Below are 19,035 nucleotides of genomic sequence, written 5' to 3' on the forward strand. Positions count from 1 at the left end.
GGGAGCTTACCCCTCCACCTCTGTCTGAGTGGGGATACTTACCCTTTCATCTAAGTCTGGGCAAGTTTGGGTGTTGGGATTTGTATCCTTTCTTTGCTATGAAATGTAAACTATGGGATGCTTTTAGGGGGCCACCACTGACTTTGCCCTTCTTCTCCTGGCAGGCCCCTCGGGAGGCACTGGCACAGACTGTGCTCGCAGAGGTACCTATACAACTGGTCTCCTACTTCAAGGCCCAAGGTTGGGCCCCATTCAAGCCACTTCCACCCCCAGCCAAGGGCCCTGCACAGGCCGCTCAGACCTAGATTCCTTTAGGGGGTAGGCTGTGGCTAGTCCTCAGCCTTGTGTCCCCCAAGGACACAACTCAACCCTGCACACATTCCCCAGTGCTTGCACTTTACATTTTATATTTTTATATTTGTTCCTGCTATTGTTGCTTTTGATCTCTCCTGCTTGCCCCTGGAGTCCTTTATTCAATAAAAATCAATGAAGATCACTGCTTTGGCACCACTCTGTGTTTTTAAGTGGAAATCTGCTCTTAACCATGTTTATTTCTCCTGAGCCTCAGTTTGTCCACCTTAGGAGTTGTTGAATGAAGGATACCTCTGACAGCATAGCCCCAATCAAAGAAATTGGATATTCCTGGCTAGATGTGTAGAGACACTGACTCTGTTTTTAAAAAATACAAGGATCAAGTGTAAGCCAAACACCCAGCCTGCACTGCCTTAGGACAGAGCTGAGCTGGGAACGAAGACAAGGTGGAAAGTGCGAGGGGAGGGAGGAGTTTTATGATGGTGCATGGATCATGCTAGACTTCCTGCAGGAGAGAGCAGTGGTGGTTCTAATCCTAAAGATAGGCCACAAGCCTGAAATTTTTAACAGCTATTTTTTTCTTACTAGAAAATTAATATGTGTATTCATTGTAAGAGAAAAAATACACAAAAAATATTATCATCTAAACTCCAATGTGCCAATAAAGTATTTGGTACAGATTTTTTAGTCCATAATGCAGATTTATAATGTATACATGTTTTTTATTTTACAAAAATGGGATCATATTATGTATACTATTTTAACATGCTTTAAAATGTATGCTAGTTACTACAAAATTATTTGAAATATAAAAATAGATAATGAGAGGTGAAGGTTCATGTGTTTCCTAAGTCTGACATTTTTTTTCTAAGTAGGATATTATACATACTCTTTGTACCTTGTTTTTGTTATATTGGGTGTCTTGCCCATTAGAACTTTTGGTGACCTTATTCTTTTTAATGCCTATGTATTCTGTGTATGAGCGTATTGTAGCTTTTTTAGCCAGTCCATTATTGAGATTTGGGTCCCATCCGATTTTGTTCTGCTACAAAGTGCTGTAATGAATATCCTTGTACAGTTATCTGTGCAGCAATATTTCTGAAGGATTGGTTCCTGGAAGTAGAAATGCTAGATCAAAGGATAAGAATATTTAAAATTTTAATAGATATTGTAAAATGCTCTCCATAACAGGTTTTTTTTCTTTTTTTAATTTTTTTACCCCTTTTCTGTTAATCTGACAGGCAAAAAAAAAATTGTCATTTTTAGCTTGGATCTATTTAATTTTGAAGGCTAGATGTCATTCATGTATTTATGGTTATATTTCTTCTGAATAGCCTGTTTATAGGTTTTTGCTGTTGTTCTAGCCCTTATTCTCATCCATGTTGAAAATACTTCCTCCCAAGTTATTGCCTTTTCATGCGTAGTATCTGTTAATCTGTAGAACTCTTTTGATATGGAAATTAACTGTATACCAGTCTAGCTTGCTTTTTAGGAAATTATCCATATATCTATCATTAATAACTTTCCATGACATTACACATTCCCTTAAATACTAACATTTCTGTTGGCTTCATATTATTTTTGTAGCATAATTTATCTTCTTACATACTGTTTGGTTTTGTCTTTATAAACAACAGTGTGATAAATATCCTGAAAAGTATTATCTTCAATTACATTGATGTATCCTTTGGCTCCATTCTTAGAAATGGAATTATGGTGATTAAAGCATATGAAAAAATTTAAGGGGCGCCTGGGTGGCTTGGTCGGTTAACCGTCGGACTTCGGCTCAGGTCATGATCTCACGGTCCGTGAGTTCAAGTCCCACGTCGGGCTCTGTGCTGACAGCTCAGAGCCTGGAGCCTGTTTCAGATTCTGTGTCTCCCTCTCTCTCTGCCCCTCCCCTGTTCATGCTCTGTCTCTCTCTGTCTCAAAAATAAATAAACGTTAAAAAAAAATTAAAAAAAAAATTTTTAAGGCTTTTGGTTCCTATTGTCAAAATGCGCTCCAGAAAAGCTGTATTAGTCCATATTTCTAACCTTAGGCTTTGAGAGCACTCAGAGTAATTTAAATTACAAAAGTAACAAATACCCTGAGGGCCGCTGACTCTTGATTTAGGCTCAGGTGGTGATCTCACGGTTCATGAGTTCACCCCATGTGGGGCTTCAGGCTGACCATGTGGAGCCTGCCTGGAATTCTCTCTCTCTCCCTTTCTCTCCCCTGCCTCTCTCTCTCTCTCTCTCCCTCTCTCCCTCTCTCACTCCCTCTCCTTCTCCCTCTGCCCCTCCCAAGTGTGCTGTCTCCCTCTCTCTCAAATAAAATTTTTAATACCCTGAAAATTTAAACAAATGGATATATGGGGTGCCTGGGTGGCTCAGTCGGTTAAGCAGCCGACTTCGGCTCAGGTCATGATCTCGCGGTCCATTGAGTTCGAGCCCCACGTCGGGCTCTGTGCTGACAGCTCAGAGCCTGGAGCCTGCTTCAGATTCTGTGTCTCCCTCTCTCTCTGCCCCTCCCCTGTTCATGCTCTGTCTCTCTCTGTCTCAAAAAATAAACGTTAAACAAATGGATATGTGCTTCACCCTCACACATACTCATGCATTCCACTTGCATGCATTCCACATGCATTACACCTAGAGGTGTAACCAGTGTTCATAGTCTGTGTGTATATTCTTCCAAAACATGAACACACTGGGAAGGATCCTAACAACCAAGGTGTTGCATGTTCCTTTGCTCATGCTGGTCCCCCTTTTTTAATCTAGTCAGGCATAACTCATTAATCTTTTGAAGACTGTCTCCTCCCATCTTTTATTCTTCCAATTCTGATTGGACTCCTAGTATAAAGAATTCTTGAATCAATAAATGAATTGTCCTGTTTCCTGGAGCATTCTTCCCTACCGGGCTCCCTGAGGGCAGGGACAGATTGAACACTAGACTGCCTGTGCCTAGCAGTAAAGACAACCTGAGTAGGGGTACCAAGCCTGCATCTACTCTCAGATGCTTCCTAGAGGTTCTCAGGTCTCCTTAGTTTTTGAGTGTTAACCTAAAAAAAGTAGTTAACCTCTCCACCTGCACCTGGCAGGAGTTGAGGGGACTTTCCCAGAGGTTGGGGGTAGGAATTGAGCTGTACAAACATGGCTTCAGGCTGACTGGCAGCTCTGAGTTAAAGAGGGTGGCCTCTGGGGGAAGGTAGATTTGAATCCTGTGCCACTGTTCCTCACTAACTGTATGTTCTTGAGCATTCCCTGACCCGAGTGGTTTCCCCTTCCACGGTTGTGAGGATTAGTTAGACGATGTGTAAAATATCCAGAGCACCATCTCTTGCATGTGGTAAGCACTCCATAAACATGAGCTGCTGCTACTGTATTGATCTGAACTTCTCCAATAAGAGGGCGCATTGGAAAGTAGACTCCCCCAACTAATAGGCCAAAGGCAACCAGATTTCCCCCAAGAAACACCTCAGTATGATTCCAGCTTCTTTCAGCACAGACCTGCACTCTACTCCAACAATCAGCACGTTTAATAGGGTTCCCCCGTGGCACTCTCCCCTGCTCCCTCTGAAGTTCGCATGCCATGGGCTCGGACTCGATACAAGCATGTGAAACGGGGGTGGCCCCAGTTGCTTAGAATCTGGATCTTCACCTTGGGAAAGGCAGTTGGGGGGTCATTCTGGGGAGACAAATGGATCATGCCAAGGCCTGCTGTCCCAAGGGCTGCCTTCCTCCCCAGTCTTCCCTCACTGTCCTATTCCTTTAGCACCCTCACCCCCAGTGACACACACCTGTAGGTGGAAAGTCTGAATCTCTGATTTCTCCACATCGAAGGTGAATTTCCCCAAGAAAACTTCAGTCTCATCATCAACCTGGAGGCCCTGGTAGGTGAAGAGTGAGTGGGGGGGAACAGTGAGGCACAGGTGGAAGAGGAGAAAGCAACTTTATTGAGGACCTACTATGGTGTGCAATAGCTGTACTCTCTCCTTTATTTTTTGATTTTAGGATAGTGTAGTGTGGAATGTGGGCTCCAAGAAACCAGGTTGCAAAGTTTAGTCTGGCCAATTGTTAGCTGTGTGACCTTGGCAAATAAGATTGCCTTTCTGATCATTACTTTTCTCATCAGTGATGGGGGAGATGAGGGCACTTCATAGGTTGTTGAGTGGGTGCAAGATGATCCATGTAAAGTACTCAGTACAGAATAAGGGCTCAATAAAGCCATAACTAAAGTTTGGATGTGGTTATAATTATTTATAACCTGTAGGCCTGAGAGGCGAGTGGTAGTATCTCCATTATGTAGATGAGCAAGCGAAGACTCAGTGACACCAATTTTCATGACTGGTGCTTACTAGGCAAAATCCACCCCACCTCCCGTAGCCCTAGCCTCACTCACATAGACTGCGAAGTCGCGGGGGGCGCTGTTGGCTCCTCCGGTGTGTGCCACACTGGGCGGTGGGTGCTGCAGGGTGATGTCGCTCAGTTGCACGCGACCCGGTAGCCGGATTACCACCTGACCCTGGTCGCCCTCAAAAGCCCAGCAATTCCCAGGGAACACATCTGGCTGCAGGCGAGCAGGTAGATCTTGAGAACCCACGGACCGAGCGACTGCGACCCTTCCCAGCCTGGGCATTGGTTCTGATAGGCCCCGCCCTCAGCTCAACCCCTCCATCGGCCCCGCCCAGACCTCCACCCGGGTCTAAACGCAGCCAGATCCTGTCCGGTGTCCCAGTCCCTGGCACCGCCAGGCCTAGCCTCCAGCCGGGCCCATCCTCCCTCAGGCAGGGCCCCGCCCATCGCCACGCCCTCAGCTCAGCCGGGTCCCACCTCCAGCGAGCTGTTGAGTCTCCTTTCTCCAGCAACCCGTCCCTTGCCCCGTTCTGGGATCCAAGTTCCAGGCCCACCTCCAGGATAACTGTTGGCGGCCGAGCGTAGTTCCAGAAGCTGAAGCGATTCCAGAAGTAGGCAGTGTTCGCATCCTCATAGTCGTGTGATGTCTTCTCTAGGTCGATGGAGGCCCCTGGAGCAGGGAGAACCAATCATTCAGACTCCCAGGCCTGACCGACAGCTGGGGCAGGGTCTCTGAGGTCGGTCTCTTCGGACCGGTCATGTGCGTAGGTCTGTCTGTGTCAAGGTCTCCGGTCTCTTCCCGTGTCTCTGAGTCTCAGTCTCGCAGTGTCTCTGGGTCTTACCCACAGAGCTCAGCGCATAGTCAGGTTTCCTCACAAAGTCTTCATTCAACCTCTGGAATACGAGCTTGGCCACTCTCTGAAAAGAGGGAGGGCAGGGCCTGGAGGGACGGAGCTAGCGGGCAGGTTTACAGAGAGGCAAAGTTCTGGGGCTAGGTTCTCTGCTATAGACTTTGTGGGTCCTGGGAGAAACTCCGAAGTAGGGACTCCGGGGCGGGGTTTACGGCTCGCGACCCAGGGGGCGGCGCTCCGCAGGGGGCTTCCGAGGTGGACTGAGCGGCGGGCCGAGACACCGGGCGGTGCGCTGGACAGCCGCGGGCTGCGGGGCTCACCTCGCTGTTGGCTGCGCGAACGCTGGACACCTCCTTGTGTAGTTTATCGAGCTGGGCCTGGAGCTGCTGCAGCTGCTGCCCCTGGGAGCGCACGCGCTCGTGGTACTCGCTGCAGGCGGGAGGTCGGCACGGGTGGGGTTGGCTCCCGGTCCCCCTGGGCGCTTCCCGTAAGGCCCCGCACAGAAGCACTTTTGAGCCCCCTAATTCCCCACCCCAGGTGCACACTTTCACCTTAGAGTCAGCATCTCCTTAGGTTCCTATGGAGGGAGGGAGGCACAAAAGACAGCACAGCTCAGTCCCACCCACTCCCTTCTCCCACTTCAGCCTGGGAGCAGCCGGACTCAAAGGGCCTTCTTTTTGAGGACTGTCCCCACCCCCGACCTGCCAGGACCTCTCAGAGACCCCCAGCCGCCTCTGGGCACAATCCCTCAGGGATCTGTCTATATCCAGCCCTTCCTTAGGATTAGACCCTCCAGCACTTGTCCCCCTCCCACCAGGCCAGGGGACCCCCAAAACCTCCAGGTTCACGCACCCTGCCACGCACCCACCCTAGGATACAGACGCCCTGACTCACATTCTCCAAAGGAGGGACCAGATACAGCAGCCCCCACCAGAGTGCTGGGGAAAGAGGGGTAGTCTCAGGGGGAGCCAAGGGAGAGGGTTTCCTTGGCATAAAGGGACAGTGAGGAGAGAAAAGCCTTGAGGGGGCTCTGAAGGGGGCCGTGAGCTGTTGGAGGTGCTCAGGGTGCTGAGGGATACAGGAGAAAATGTGCCGGGTTTGGCTCCAAAACATCCAGGGCGGGGGCCCCAGGGGATTCGCCACCCCCTCACCTGCCAGAAAGAGGCTCAGCAGTGACAGGGCCGTAAGCAGGAAGCGGATGGAACAGACCTCCCTGAAGAACCGGAGGGAAGCTGAGGACCCAGACCCTCGTGAACCCCACAGCCCCCACGCCAAGGTACTAGACCCAGCTCCCGCCGACAGGACTCAGCCAGATCTGAGTCAGACTCAACAGCCAGATCTGAGTCAGGGTCAAGCTTTTGCTGGCCCGGCTCTGCTCCCTATCCCCTCCAAAAAGCAGTCCCTGTAGCTCCCCATTCCCTCCCTCTGACCTGTACACAATGACCAGCACGTCTCCTACCAGGGACAACAACACGCTCAGCACCCGAAGCAGCAGGCCTGGGGAGAGGAGAGGGGCCTCAGAGGGGGAAGAGGTGAAGAAGGGCTCGGTAAGTGTGGGGTTAGAGGTTCAGAAGAGGCTCAGGAAGAGGGGAGTGGGCTAGGAGCATTAGATGGGGGCACGGAGAATGAGTTCAGGCTCAGAGAAGGGGCTGGAGACTGACATGGGCCAAGGACTCAAAACGAACAGGGTCTCAGAAATGAGAACCGGAGTTCAGAGAGGGGAGCTGGAAGGTCAGAGGGTTTCCGGGCTGATCTGGCCCGTACTCAAGAAGCTCTTGGACACGCGCGGTGGAGGCATCTCCTGCCTCAGATCCAGGGTCGGGAGAAGGTCGAACTGCTCCTCAGAGACTACGGGAGAGCCAGCCGGTTCTGCGGGAGCCCAAGGGCGCCATTGGGGCCTTGCGCAAGGCAGGTCCACTCTTTCCGCGGGACCAGGCCGCAGGTTCCCCAGCCCAGAAGCGGGGCAGCACCCCCCAACCGGCATTGGTCCCACTGCATGCACACCCCAGGTGTGCTCAGCACTCTGAGCCCGCCCCTCTGGGATGCTCGGGCAAGACATCGGTCCCCCGGCCAAACGGAGGCCCCGCCCCCAGACAAGTGTTGGTGCTGCCCCATTTCTCTGGTAGCCACTTATGTTAACACCAAGGCCGCGCTTTCTCAGTGTTGTCCAATCAAAACTTTCCCCGCCCCTTCCCAGGACCGTCCATCACACCTAGATCCCGCCCCTTAGGGAATTTTATTTAGTGTCTCCCCTCTTCACCCCATAGGCCCCGCCCCTTAGGAGGTGCCCAGATATTTATCCCCATTCCGTTCCAAGCCCCGCCCCTTATGCCCTGCCCCCTCCCTCAGCTCTCCCGGGTTCGACCCCGCCCGCACCCGAGGCCCCGCCCCTCACGGTTGCCGCGCCACAGGCGGTCGGCCCTTTGTGGCTCCGAGGCGCAGGCTTCTGCCGAGGGCTTCCAGCGCATGTGGTTCCTCCGGGCACTCCTGCGCTCAAGACGGGCTCACCGCAGCTCGAGCCCCGGGCTCTTCTGCCCTCGGGCTCCCCGGGCCCCGGCCCAGCTGACCGGTGCCCGCTGCTGTCCCCCGAGGTGACGCTCACTGAGCTGTTGCTGTTGTCGCTGTAGAAGTTGGGCGTGCGCTTATGCGGGGACGCCGCCGAGCCCGGGCGGGGGCTCCGCCGCATCCTGACCCCGGGGCACCCTGTCACGGACACCAAAGTCGCCGCCGCAGCTGCCAAGGCTCTCGGCCCTCCTTCAGCCAATGTGCGCCGCGGAGACCTCACGGACCCTGCGTGCAGCCGGCGGGCCCCCCGGCGGGATCTAACCTCCTCTGTTATCTGGGCCCGGCTGCTGACGTCATAAAAGAGCCCGTGATCTCTACGGAACTCCCTGACGATGCGTCACAGAGCTAGTCGTGACGTCCCTGGGAGCCTGGCAGTCTCATTCTTTCCCATGTTAAAGCAAGTGATGACATCACATCACTTCCCAGAACTTCCTATCTTCTGCACTTGGTGTGAAAGAATTTCTATCCCCCTTCCTGCTTTGTTTTTCTCCTCAGCTCATATCACCAACATGCTATATATTTTACTTATATATTTTTTCATTGCCTATCACACCCACTAGAACATAAAATTTATGAAGGCAGGTATTTTTGTTTTGTTCACTAGTGTATACCCAGGACCTAGATAGGCCTCATGAATGAATGTCACCCAGGGCACATCTAAGAAAATACTCAGTTTCTTTTGCTCTGCAAACCTTCAGGCCCCTCTTTTCATCCTTGTCATCAGGCTAGGAAACTCTGACCTTAGGATCCGTGGTTCCCTCTCCCAGACCCATATTCACCAAAGGTCTGTGGGCTAAGACTTCATTCAGTATGCACCAAACACCATACCCACACTCAAACCAACCATCTGAGATACTGAAAATGCAATGAGGAATCACAGAAAGTCACAGACAGGAGACCAGAGTTCCCAGAACTCCTGCAACAGAATAGAAATTCAGGTTTCCAGGTACAATTTAAGAATCTACTTTAGCATTTCTTGAGTGGGTGCAGGAATGTGCATTTTTAACAACCACATGTGTGATCCTCATTAAGGACCACACTTTGAAAAGCAATGCAGAAATAAAGAGAGAGAAAGGAAGGAAGGAAGGAAGGAAGGAAGGAGGGAGGGAGGGAGGGAGGGAGGGAGGGAGGGAGGGAAAGAAGGAAGGAAGGAAGGAAGGAAGGAAGGAAGGAAGGAAGGAAGGAAGGAAGGAAGGAAAGTAATACAGTGCATATGCACATTACATAGCTAGGCAAATAGGTCCAGAAAGGGGAAAGGACTTTCCAGAGACCACACAGTGCATGATAGAGATTATAATTCCAAAATCCTGCCCTAGAGCCTAGTACTCTTTCTGCCACATCCCATCTTCTTTGGAATGTTAGGAAGTGAAGTGTCAGTTCTTGGGGCGGGGGGGGGGGGGGGTGGAGGGGGAGCGAGAACTTGCCAGGTTGTGTTCCTGCCCAGAAGGGGAGGTGCCTGCATTAGTTTCCAGAAGGGGTGGCTTCAATACCTTGCTTGATTAGATGTCACAGAGTTCAGGGGTAAAGGGAGGGAAAGACCAGGGCACTGTGAACTAAGAATTCTGGTCCCCCTTTTGGCTTCCTTTGGATCTCAGTGCCCCCATACATCAGCGGAGGAGGGGAAGCCCTCCCCCAACATCTGGAATCTTGAGGTCTAACCTGGACCTTGCTTAGAAACAGAACAACCTATGCCTGTTTGTCTGGTGTTTTATAGACCTCAAAACTCAATTGAGCAGCCTACACCTGGGACACAGAACAAGGCTTTCCAACCCCACTATTGAGTTGAAGAAGCTGAAGCACAAGGAGGCATCATGTCTGGCTTAAGGCCACACAGCAAGACCTAGCTCCTCTGATGGTCTAAATTTTATGTCTGCTGCCACCTAATACATTCCTCGTACACAGGTCAAAATGACAGATCACAGGTCTCAAAACACACCCTGCATTCCTTCCCACTGCCTGGATGTCCTTCTCTGCTCAACTCCTGTCCTTAAAGTCCATTTTATTTCTTTTATTATTTCTTTTTTAAAGTAGGCTCCATGCCCAGTATGGGGCTTGAACTCATCACCCTGGATCAAGAGTCGTATGCTGTACTGACTGAGCCAGACAGGTGCCCCCTCAAAGCCCATTTTAAGCACCTCTGGCCTCCCTCTTCTTGAGCTCCTGAGTCCTGACCCTTTCCTGCTCTGATGGGAATTACAGTCTTTCTAGGCCTTGTTTGATGTTGGAGTCCATGAAGCTACTGGAAGACAGAGAACATGTCCAATTCACCGCTGTGGCTGCACCCCTTCCCCCACAGGGTAGCATAGCACAAGTCCTACATATAGGAGGTGTCATTAAATAGAATAACTAAATAGATGGCCAGGATACACACTCAACACATAGTTACAATCACACATGGGTTCAAACTACCAGATACATTCATTCCTTCATTCGGTAAAAATACTGCGCATCTGTTTAAGGATATGGGAGGAGCTTAATGTGCAGCATGCACAATTACTCAATATTTTATAGGCAAGTTCAAGAGTTTGCAGACTCCCTGCAGCCTATCTATGTAAGACCCCAAGTTAAGGACCTCTGTTTTCTGGTTAGGAAGTGTGTTGAATACCTGCTATGTGCAAGCTAGGGACACACATTCAACCACTCATTATTTCAAATGTGTTGAATGCCTGTAGTACTAATGCTGGGGGCTCGGGGATTCATTTATCAATCCACCCATTTATTTAAAAAGTTTTTTGAGGGTCTACCATGCACCAGACCCTGAGCTTGGCATTGAGGACAGAAAGATGAAAAAGGAGCACCATGAGACCCTTGCCCTTGAGGCCTCATTGGCTAGTGGGGACAAACTAGGGTCCTGTCTTTCCCCTTGGCTCCATCCCCACCCTATCCCAGCTCCCACTTCACAAGGGTGGATGCAGGGTGGAGGCTGAAGCTGGAAGAGGCAGGGAGGACAGAGCAGACCACAGCGACCTTACCTCCTTCTCTCAGTCCTTCAGCTCTCTCTTCACCCATGACCCCCCAAGCCTGCCTGTGTGTTTGACTAAAGGGCAGGGATTGCTGAACTTGCTGGGTGAGTCCAGTGAGTCAGAGGCGATTCAGGTGAACAGGCAGGTTGGCAGGAGGGCAGACGGGCAGAGGGAGAGCCAGTGGCCCTGGGACAATGGCTCTGATCGTGCGTGTGCGGCGACTGACGGGGCTGCCAGGCAGCCATGACCGACAAGTGAGGCTCAGCTTCCGGGGTGAGGCTTGTAGGGGTGCTCTAAGGATTTTTGCAACTGGGGCGCTCCCATTCCTCCTCCTTAGGCCCCCCAATCCAGTGCCTAGGCATCTCTCCAGTCTGTCTCTTCTCTCCTCTAGCCCATTTCTCTGCCTCTTTCCCCTCCATCTACTACCTTTCTCCATGGGTAAGCCCAGCCCAGGGGGACTGGACCCTGTGCTGGGTGTGTATGTGTGTGATTTGTGGGAAGGGGCTGATAACTGACTAGTTTTGATTCTGAGCAGGCTTCACCCAGAAAACAAGGAAAATTCACTGTGGTCAAGAAGCAGATATTGGTGAGGTGAGTGGGGTTGGGTCCTGGATAGGGAGACATTGATCTGTGCTCATGTAAGTCCCTTCTCAGATGAGTTGGGGGGCATATTCCTGGTTTTGGGGGGCTGTGTTCTCAGGAAGTGGGGTTAGTCTCTCAGGCTTGAGAAGACAAGACTGGGGGGATTAGTTCTTGATTGGTAGTTACCCTCAGATCAGCCCTAGTTTGCAGTCAATCCTGTGTTGGGGGGAGGGGTTGTTCCAGGTTTGGGACATTGGTCATCAAGTTAGCTCCAACTTTGGAGGGTTGGATCCTATCTCCTGGCTAGGATAGGCTCTAGATTGGGGGTCAGGGTAAGTCCAGCATTGTGTGTCACAAGATTCCTCTTATCTCCAGCTGTTCCACTGGCCACACTACGGGGCAACGCTGGCTGCGGAATGTCTGTCTGTGCAGGTGGTTAACTGCAGCCGTGTGTTCAGCCCCAGGTGAGTAGGCCTGGGGAAGCCAAGGATGCAGGTGGGGCTGGACATGGTAAGAGGGGATATTCCCCTAGGTCATTCTTTTACCCCCATGCCACATCCCCAGGTCTCTGGGGACCCTGGTGATCTCCCTGCAGCAGCTACAGCGTACTGGGCATTTGGTGCTACGGGAGGCCCTAGTGGATGAGAATCTGCGGGTATCCCCGGTGAGTCTCACCAGTCCTCAGCCTGCCACCCTCAAGCCTGAGTGTCCTTCTAGATAAAAGAGTTCCATTTTTCAGAGAGGAATACCCAGATCCAGACAGGAGTGGTAACAAGGCCTCCCAGCCAGGGCTTCTTTCATTGTAGCCCCTGCCTTAGTCCCACATGGGCCAAGAGCCATTCTGTGCTGCTCCCTACCCGGTACAGACTCAGTTCTTGTGGGAGGCAGAGATGAACCTGACTGAATTTTCCTGGTGTTTCATGGAGGGTCATCTAACCTCCATGGACCTAGGAATGGACCTGGGTTCAAATCTCAGATCCACCATTTCCCTACTGATAACCTGAACAAGTTATTTAGCTTCACCAAACTGTTTCCTCATTTACCTTATATGGAGTCATAGGAAATGTTGAACTTTTCAATCAGTCTGTTGTTTGTTGAGCTCTGATTATAAGCTGTGCCGTGTGTGTTGTGCTGGGCAATAAGGATTGAGTGGTGAGCAAAACCAGATAAGGATTTGCCCTCTTAGAGTTCTGTATCTAAAGAGAGAGGCAAATATTAAACAAATATTCACACAAATAAATGCAAAATTGTCACAGATGTGTGTTACAAAAGAGCTGGTAGGACCCTGGGAAAGGGTATAACCAAGGGATGTAACCTATATGGGGGTCAGCAAAAATTCCCTGAGGAAGTACTGGTTGAACTTGGAATGGAAGGATGACAGGAGTTAACTTAGTGGGAGGGGAGAAGGTTTCAGGCAGAAGAACTGGCATATGCAAAATCCCAGTGCTCTGAGAGAGCATAACTAGGGTGCAGGGCAGGAGCAGACCCCATATTAGATAGGATGGAAAGGTTGGCAGGAGTCAGACCATGCAGAGCTATGAGGGCCACAGTAATGAATTTCCAAGAGCAACGAGAGAATTTTAGAGTCATGTTTGGCCTCTTCAAGAGGTAACATGCTCATGCTAAGTTTTTCATAGGTTGTAGTTAGTCAATATTATTAATGACCAGAGAGGAACCACAAAGTCACCACGGATGCAGGCCAGGAGGGTCTCTGTTTATAGGTGGAGTAAAAGGCATTGTCCTTGGACTTCTCTTAGCCCGAGACAGTTTGGGGGGCTCTAGGGCACATTGTGTGTCTGTTTTCAGATCCAGGTGGAACTTGACCTGAAGTATCAGCCCCCAGAGGGTGCAGCTGGAGCCTGGGCAGAGGAGGACTTTGGAGCATCCATCCGGGACAGGTACCCCACCTCTTGCCCCCTGCAATCTAAGCAAGGCCTGATTGTCCCAGCCCAGGTAGGCCTTGGGAAGGCAGAAGTGGTACCTAATTCCTCTCTGGATCTGCTGGATGTGGTGACCCTTGGCCCTGTGCTGCCTGGGTTGCAGCTCTGTAGTCAAGCCTGGCCCCTCACTCCTTTCATTTATCCTCCTTCTAGCTCAGAGCTGATCATCCCCAACGTGGGCTTCCAGGAGCTGGAGTAAGTATGTGGGGATGGTCTGGGGTTACCAAGTCAGTCTTGGTTGGGATTTAGGAGTCAGTGACATGGGGTCAGTCCCACCGTCTGGGATCAGTATTGGATCAATTCCAGGGTGAGAAGTCAGTCCTAGAATCAGGGGTCAATTCCGGAATTAGGGATCCCAGATTAGGGGTCAGTCCTGGAAATAGTGGGGTCAGCCTAAGGGTCAGAGGTCAGTCCTAGGGTCAGGGAAATCAAGGGTGCCCAGAGAGGAGGGACAGGTTCCAGACATGTCCCTTGAAGGCCTTTCCTATCAGGCCTGGGGAGGCCCGGCTGGAGCGGCAGGCAGTGGCATTGGGCCACAGGCTAGTTCGAGGCCTAGCTCAGCAGGACAATGAAGATGGTGAGCTGGAGCTGGAGCTGGATCTGGAGGATGAGCCTGATGTGGAGCTTTCTGGAGTTGTGTTCAGCCACCTCAGGAGGTAACTTGTACCCACACCTGCTCCCATACCCACCAGTGTGTCAACCTTAGGCGCTTATTCGTGTAGGCCCATGCTCATCCACACTCACAAACAGCCCCAGGGTATGGGTGAAGAGTGGATGTCCTGGAGTTAAGGCATAGACACTGCCACATTCACACACACAGTTACACTGGCACACATAGAGCTTCTGGAGCCCATGTAGGGGATGAAAGCTTGAGGAGGGTAGGGAATTTTGTCTCTTTTGTTCACTGCAGTGTCCCAGGACCTAGAATAGTGTTTGTTGGTACATAGTAGGTGCCCAACAAATCTTTGTTGAATGAATGAATGGTTTCAGGGCTCCAGGAATGAGTCACATTCTGGGTGTAGGGTTGAGATGGATGCAAGACAGACTGGAAGGATTCAGAATCCAGAAGAGAGGAGATCTTATCCCTAGCACTGAGCAAAAGTACGTAGGTGATAGGGGAGAGGAAGTGAAGTGAGAGCTGACCTTGTACTTCTGGCAGTCGCACCCGGGGCCTGGCTCGAGGGGATCCTTTCCAGATGTCCAGAGCTCAGGACTTCCAGGTACCACTCTTCCTCTAGACCCTAGCCATTGGTGAATACCACCCACTCTCCACACACGTGGTTCCCCTGCCCTCCTCCTTACTTGACAGGGATGGCTTCCTTTTCTCCTCCTTCTGCACCCTTCAGGTAGGGGTTACAGTGCTGGAGGCCCAGAAGCTGGTTGGAGTCAACATTAACCCCTATGTGGCAGTGCGTGTGGGGGAGCAGCGCCGAGTGACCGCCACGCAACGCGGGACTAATTGCCCCTTCTACAACGAGGTGTGTGCGACCAAGGAAGAATGGGGCTTGACAAGAGAATGGGAAAGACCCAGCATGTACCCAGTACGCAGAGGGGACGTGGCCTAGGTGGAATTGAGCAAGTGCCTGCAGTCAAGAGGGGCTTGATGAAGGAGAGGGTACAAAGAGGCGCCAGCAGGGGAAGGAGAGCGTTCTTTTTGCAAGAGGCAGGGGCCAGCTGGCGTGAACCCTTCGCATATTACCAATGTTCTTTCGCCTCTCTTGTTTCCCCACTTCAACCTAGTACTTCTTGTTCGAATTTCATGAGACCCGGCTTCACCTCCAAGACTTGCTGCTGGAGATCACGGTAAGGCGGGTAGGGATGAGGGGTTTCCGCCAGAGAACGGAGGATACCGAAGCTCCAAAACTAACACCATTTTCCCCCCAGGCTTTCCATTCGCAGGCCCTCCCCTTTATGGCCTCCCAGATAGGCACCTTCAGGATGGACCTGGGCATTATCTTCGACCAGCCAGGTAGCGAACCCTCTCCTGCTTTAGACTCATCTGCACCAAGGGGAACTGACCCTCCGGGCACTGATCCCTAGATACTAACTTCGGAGAGAGAAGCCTCTTGGGAAGGTGGACTTCCATGTACTGCCTCTCCTTCCTACCGAGTCCGACACGAATGCGGGTCAGTGCAGCCCGCCGGTCTCCTCTGACCCGTGGCCTGCCCCTCCGCCCCCAGATGGCCACTTCTACCAGAAATGGGCTCCGCTGCACGACCCTCGGGATACCCGCGCTGGGACCAAAGGCTTCGTCAAAGTCACTTTGTCCGTGCGGGCGCGCGGGGATCTGCCTCCTCCGCTACCAGCCCCGGGCCCAGGTCACAGTTCGGACATCGAGAAGTGAGCTGGGGTGAGGGTGGGGGTAAGAATAAGACCGGGCGTGGCCTCCGGGACGCCGTAGCGGGGGTGGTGAAGCCCGACACCGCGGCGTTCCGCGGCCTCAGCGCCCCACTCCCTTAGGAACCTGCTCCTGCCACGCGGGGTGCCGGCCGCGAGGCCGTGGGCGCGGCTGCGCGTGCGCGTGTACCGGGCCGAGGGGCTGCCCGCGCTGCGCCCGGGGCTGCTAGGCAGTCTGGCCCGCGCCCTGCAGGACCAGCGCGTCCTCATGGACCCCTACGTGCGCGTGTCTTTCCTGGGGCAGCAGGTAAGTCCCTCCCGTCCCCACTCAGCCGAGGCGCGGGCCCCGGTGCCGTGCTGACCCCACTCCGCCGCGGCCTCCAGGGCGAGACATCTGTGCGCGACGAGGCGGCGGCGCCCGAGTGGAACGAACAGCTGAGCTTCGTGGAGCTCTTCCCGCCGCTGACGCGCGGCCTCCGTCTGCAGCTGCGGGACGACGCACCCTTGGTCGATATGGCCGTCGCCACGCACGTGCTAGACCTGAGGCAGATCTCACACCCGGGCCGCGCGGGTGAGCGCCTGCGGCCAGCGCTTGCTGCCTCCGCCTGGTCCTGCCCGCCCTGGGTCCCTCCCCTGGCCGCAAACTCCAGCCCTGCTATCCCGCTCCGCCCCTCCACCCAGCACCAAGCCGTCCCCAGACTACAAACCCCACTCTCGGTTTGCCTCTGTTGACAAAATCCTACGGACAGCTGCATATCCAGTAGCCGCGCCAGCTGTGCTCTCCCTGAAGATTTGCACGCAGAGAAAATAAACCCACTCACATCTTGCGTTCACCCCGCGCCTCACGGGATCACCTATAGCTCCGCCCCAATCGTGACTCCACCCCCAGAACTGGGGCTTCTGCAGTAGAGCTTCGGGTTGTTTGTCCCAAGGGCCTTTGGGAGCTGGGGTAGATTAGATGTACTCTCGGGTTTTGGTCCGTAGCTGTCGGTCCGCAGCTGTTCTCAGACTTCCCTCTCAGAGCTGCCAAAGCCCAATCCGACTCCCTGCCCCCTTGGACTTGCAGGAGATAAGAGTATGCTGCATAGACTGACCTAGTACCCATCTGCCCCGTGCTTCCCTCCAAAACGCTGTTCTTGTCCCCCACAGCGGGGTTTAACCCCACTTTCGGCCCGGCATGGGTGCCTCTCTATGGCTCTCCCCCCAGTGGGGGACTCCGGGATGGTCTTCAAAGTCTCAATGAAGGACTTGGCCAAGGCATTTGGTTCCGCGGCCGCCTGCTGGTTGCTGTGTCCATGGAAGTATCGGAAGGGAGAGCTGAACCTGAGCCTCCCCAGGCCCCACAGGGGCCCAGATTGTCCAGGCTCATGAGAAAGAAGAAGAAAGCCAGGGGGGGCCAGACCCCAACCGGGATCCCACAGCACCTGGATGCCAGTCCCAGTGGTGATGGTCCTGAGATTCCTGGTGCCATGGAGGTGGAGGTGGAGGACTTGCTGCCTCTGCCAGAGGTGGGAGCTGGGGTTTTAGCAAAGGGAGGGGGTCACTCTCAGCTCTGGAGTAACTGGCTCCCTGGCGTTAAACACAGGGGTGGAGTCTGAATTTCTGGGCCTGGATAAAGAATGCAGTGTGTGTATACATGTGCTCTTGTGTATATACATATGTGGGGGGGGGGGGCGCTGAGCGCTGAGAGGTAGGATACTTGTAGTGGTATTTCTAGGTCTTGGTTGCAGTCTTTCTATCAGCATTGTGGCCAAGCAAAGTTTGGATTGCAACCTGGGTGGGTGGGGGCTGACTGCCGTCTGACCCTCCTTCCTCAGAATGCCCTGGCGCCCTTGCAAGATTTCCTGCTCTTCGGTGTGCTTTTTGAGGCCACCATGATTGACCCTGCCTTGGCCTCCCAGCCCATCAGCTTTGAGATCTCTATCGGTGTGTGGCCTAGCTGAACCCCTGAGGGTCATGGGTTTAAGGGTGGGGATTCTTGTTCCAGACTTAGGCCCCTGGAAGGGAAATTGACCTTCAGTAAGGGGTGGGCTCTGGCTTTTATTGAGGCAGAGTTAGTTTGAAGGAGGGGTCAGACCCTAAACTGGGTTCCCCCTGACCCTTGCTGCTCTGGGCAGGTCGTGCAGGCCGCCTGGAGGAGCAATTGGGCCCAAGGGCCAGGGCTGGGGAGGGAGCGGAGGGCAAGGCCGAGGAGGCACAGCCTCTGCTGGAGACGGAAATGGGAGCCGGGCTAGTGTTGGAGGAGGAGCTAGGGACCCCTGCTCAGCGGCCTGAGCCCATGGATGGCAATGGGTGAGTACTCCTGGTGTCTGGAAGGAGGGTGTTGGGAGATCCTCAGTGGCCCAGGACTGCCCCTCGCAGCCTCTGCTCTTCTACCCTCCCCACCCCACCCCCCCCGCCCCTCTGGTACAGGCCGTATTTCTGCTTGCCCCTGCGTCACCGAAAGCCATGTGTGCACGTGTGGAGCCGCTGGGAAGATCACACGTGGCGCCTGCAGAGCACTAACTGTGTGCGGAAAGTGGCCGAGAGGCTGGTGAGAGCGAGGCGGGTGCCCACAGGGAGAGGCTGGGATGTCGGGAAGACTGTGGCCTTTGAAAGGAGCTCTGGGGTAAGGCTAATAGGTAGAGCACCTGGGAGCCAGCATGTCCTAGGTGCAGGGCTAAAGAGCCAAAGAGCTCTGGTGGAACAGAGGAGACCAGAAATTGTGGGAAGACAGGGCTTCAGAATTGATACACCCAGAAAGGGGCCAGGTGAAGGCCATGGGTAGAGCTACTGGGGGCCCAGCCCCACTGCCATGGAGCTGGTAGAGAAAAAGATGGAACCATGACCTGGATGGAGCTGAAGAAGCCCTGGGCATGGAAGTGCAGCAGTGAGTGGGAGAGGCTCTGGAGTGGGGATGTGGTCTAAAAGAGGGAGTCTGCAACCCTTTGACTCTGACCCTCTGGCCCTGTCGCGCAGGACCAGGGGCTGCAGGAGGTTGAGACTCTGCAGCGCAGGCCGGGGCCTGTTGCCTGCACACGGCTCAAGCAGGCACTGGAAGAGTTGGTGGCAGGGAGCAGGTGAGCTGGGAGCCTCAGCCTCACTGCTGCGGGGCTTCGTGTCAAACTCCAGGGTGAGGGAAACTCGTGGTGGCTGTTTGGAGCCAGGGTGG

At 53.2% G+C, this 19,035-nt stretch overlaps 3 protein-coding genes across 18 annotated transcripts in view; 2 read left to right on the top strand and 1 right to left on the bottom strand.

Annotated features, from left to right (window-relative positions):
- The window catches only part of LOC106973876 (RNA-binding protein 12), a 34,932-nt gene extending 34,436 nt beyond the window's left edge, over positions 1-496 (top strand). For all 9 annotated transcript variants that reach the window (XM_027069960.2, XM_027069965.2, XM_053200025.1 and 6 more), the window contains one exon: positions 165-496. In XM_027069960.2, coding sequence (XP_026925761.2) covers positions 165-305 — 141 coding nt within the window. In that variant the 3' untranslated portion in view covers positions 306-496. The remainder of the gene's footprint in view (positions 1-164) is intronic.
- SPAG4 (sperm associated antigen 4) lies at positions 131-9,067 on the bottom strand. Of its 8 annotated transcripts, none has more exons than XM_027069970.2 (12): positions 7,874-9,060; positions 7,262-7,366; positions 6,928-6,994; positions 6,649-6,710; positions 6,392-6,435; positions 6,049-6,074; positions 5,818-5,926; positions 5,489-5,564; positions 5,201-5,316; positions 4,693-4,860; positions 4,091-4,180; positions 131-3,978 (listed from the first exon to the last, which is right to left on the bottom strand). In XM_027069970.2, exons 1-12 carry the CDS (start codon positions 8,181-8,183, stop codon positions 3,829-3,831), a joined length of 1,323 nt encoding a protein of 440 aa, XP_026925771.1. In that variant the 5' UTR covers positions 8,184-9,060; the 3' UTR covers positions 131-3,828. The 8 variants fall into 8 exon arrangements, with proteins under 8 accessions (XP_026925771.1, XP_026925773.1, XP_026925769.1 ...); XM_027069972.2 differs by having other exon boundaries at positions 7,893-8,102; XM_027069968.2 differs by having other exon boundaries at positions 6,392-6,710; positions 7,874-9,061.
- Positions 9,068-10,472: 1,405 nt separating this feature from the next.
- The window catches only part of LOC106974237 (fer-1-like protein 4), a 34,303-nt gene continuing 25,740 nt past the window's right edge, over positions 10,473-19,035 (top strand). Inside the window, 19 exon segments of the mRNA XM_027069952.2 lie at positions 10,473-11,298; positions 11,561-11,616; positions 11,983-12,071; positions 12,172-12,271; positions 13,414-13,505; positions 13,701-13,742; positions 14,039-14,203; positions 14,707-14,767; positions 14,894-15,025; positions 15,288-15,350; positions 15,432-15,516; positions 15,728-15,887; positions 16,008-16,191; positions 16,269-16,455; positions 17,034-17,392; positions 17,702-17,810; positions 18,002-18,176; positions 18,297-18,417; positions 18,843-18,943. Of these exon segments, the coding sequence (XP_026925753.2) occupies positions 11,220-11,298; positions 11,561-11,616; positions 11,983-12,071; positions 12,172-12,271; positions 13,414-13,505; positions 13,701-13,742; positions 14,039-14,203; positions 14,707-14,767; positions 14,894-15,025; positions 15,288-15,350; positions 15,432-15,516; positions 15,728-15,887; positions 16,008-16,191; positions 16,269-16,455; positions 17,034-17,392; positions 17,702-17,810; positions 18,002-18,176; positions 18,297-18,417; positions 18,843-18,943 (2,360 nt within the window). The 5' untranslated portion in view covers positions 10,473-11,219.

Source organism: Acinonyx jubatus, chromosome A3 (assembly GCF_027475565.1).
Source record: "Acinonyx jubatus isolate Ajub_Pintada_27869175 chromosome A3, VMU_Ajub_asm_v1.0, whole genome shotgun sequence".
Lineage (NCBI taxonomy): Eukaryota > Metazoa > Chordata > Mammalia > Carnivora > Felidae > Acinonyx > Acinonyx jubatus.

Excerpts from the sequence above, each read along its gene's own strand:
- SPAG4 (XM_027069968.2), bottom strand. The coding sequence starts at position 8,183 with ATGCGGCGGAGCCCCCGCCCGGGCTCGGCGGCGTCCCCGCATAAGCGC. Across the intron at positions 6,711-6,927 it reads GTGCTGGTCATTGTGTACAG|GGAGGTCTGTTCCATCCGCT; the intron begins GTCAGAGGGAGG and ends CCGGTTCTTCAG. Across the intron at positions 3,979-4,090 it reads TTCAGACTTTCCACCTACAG|AATGACCCCCCAACTGCCTT; the intron begins GTGTGTGTCACT and ends TTGTCTCCCCAG.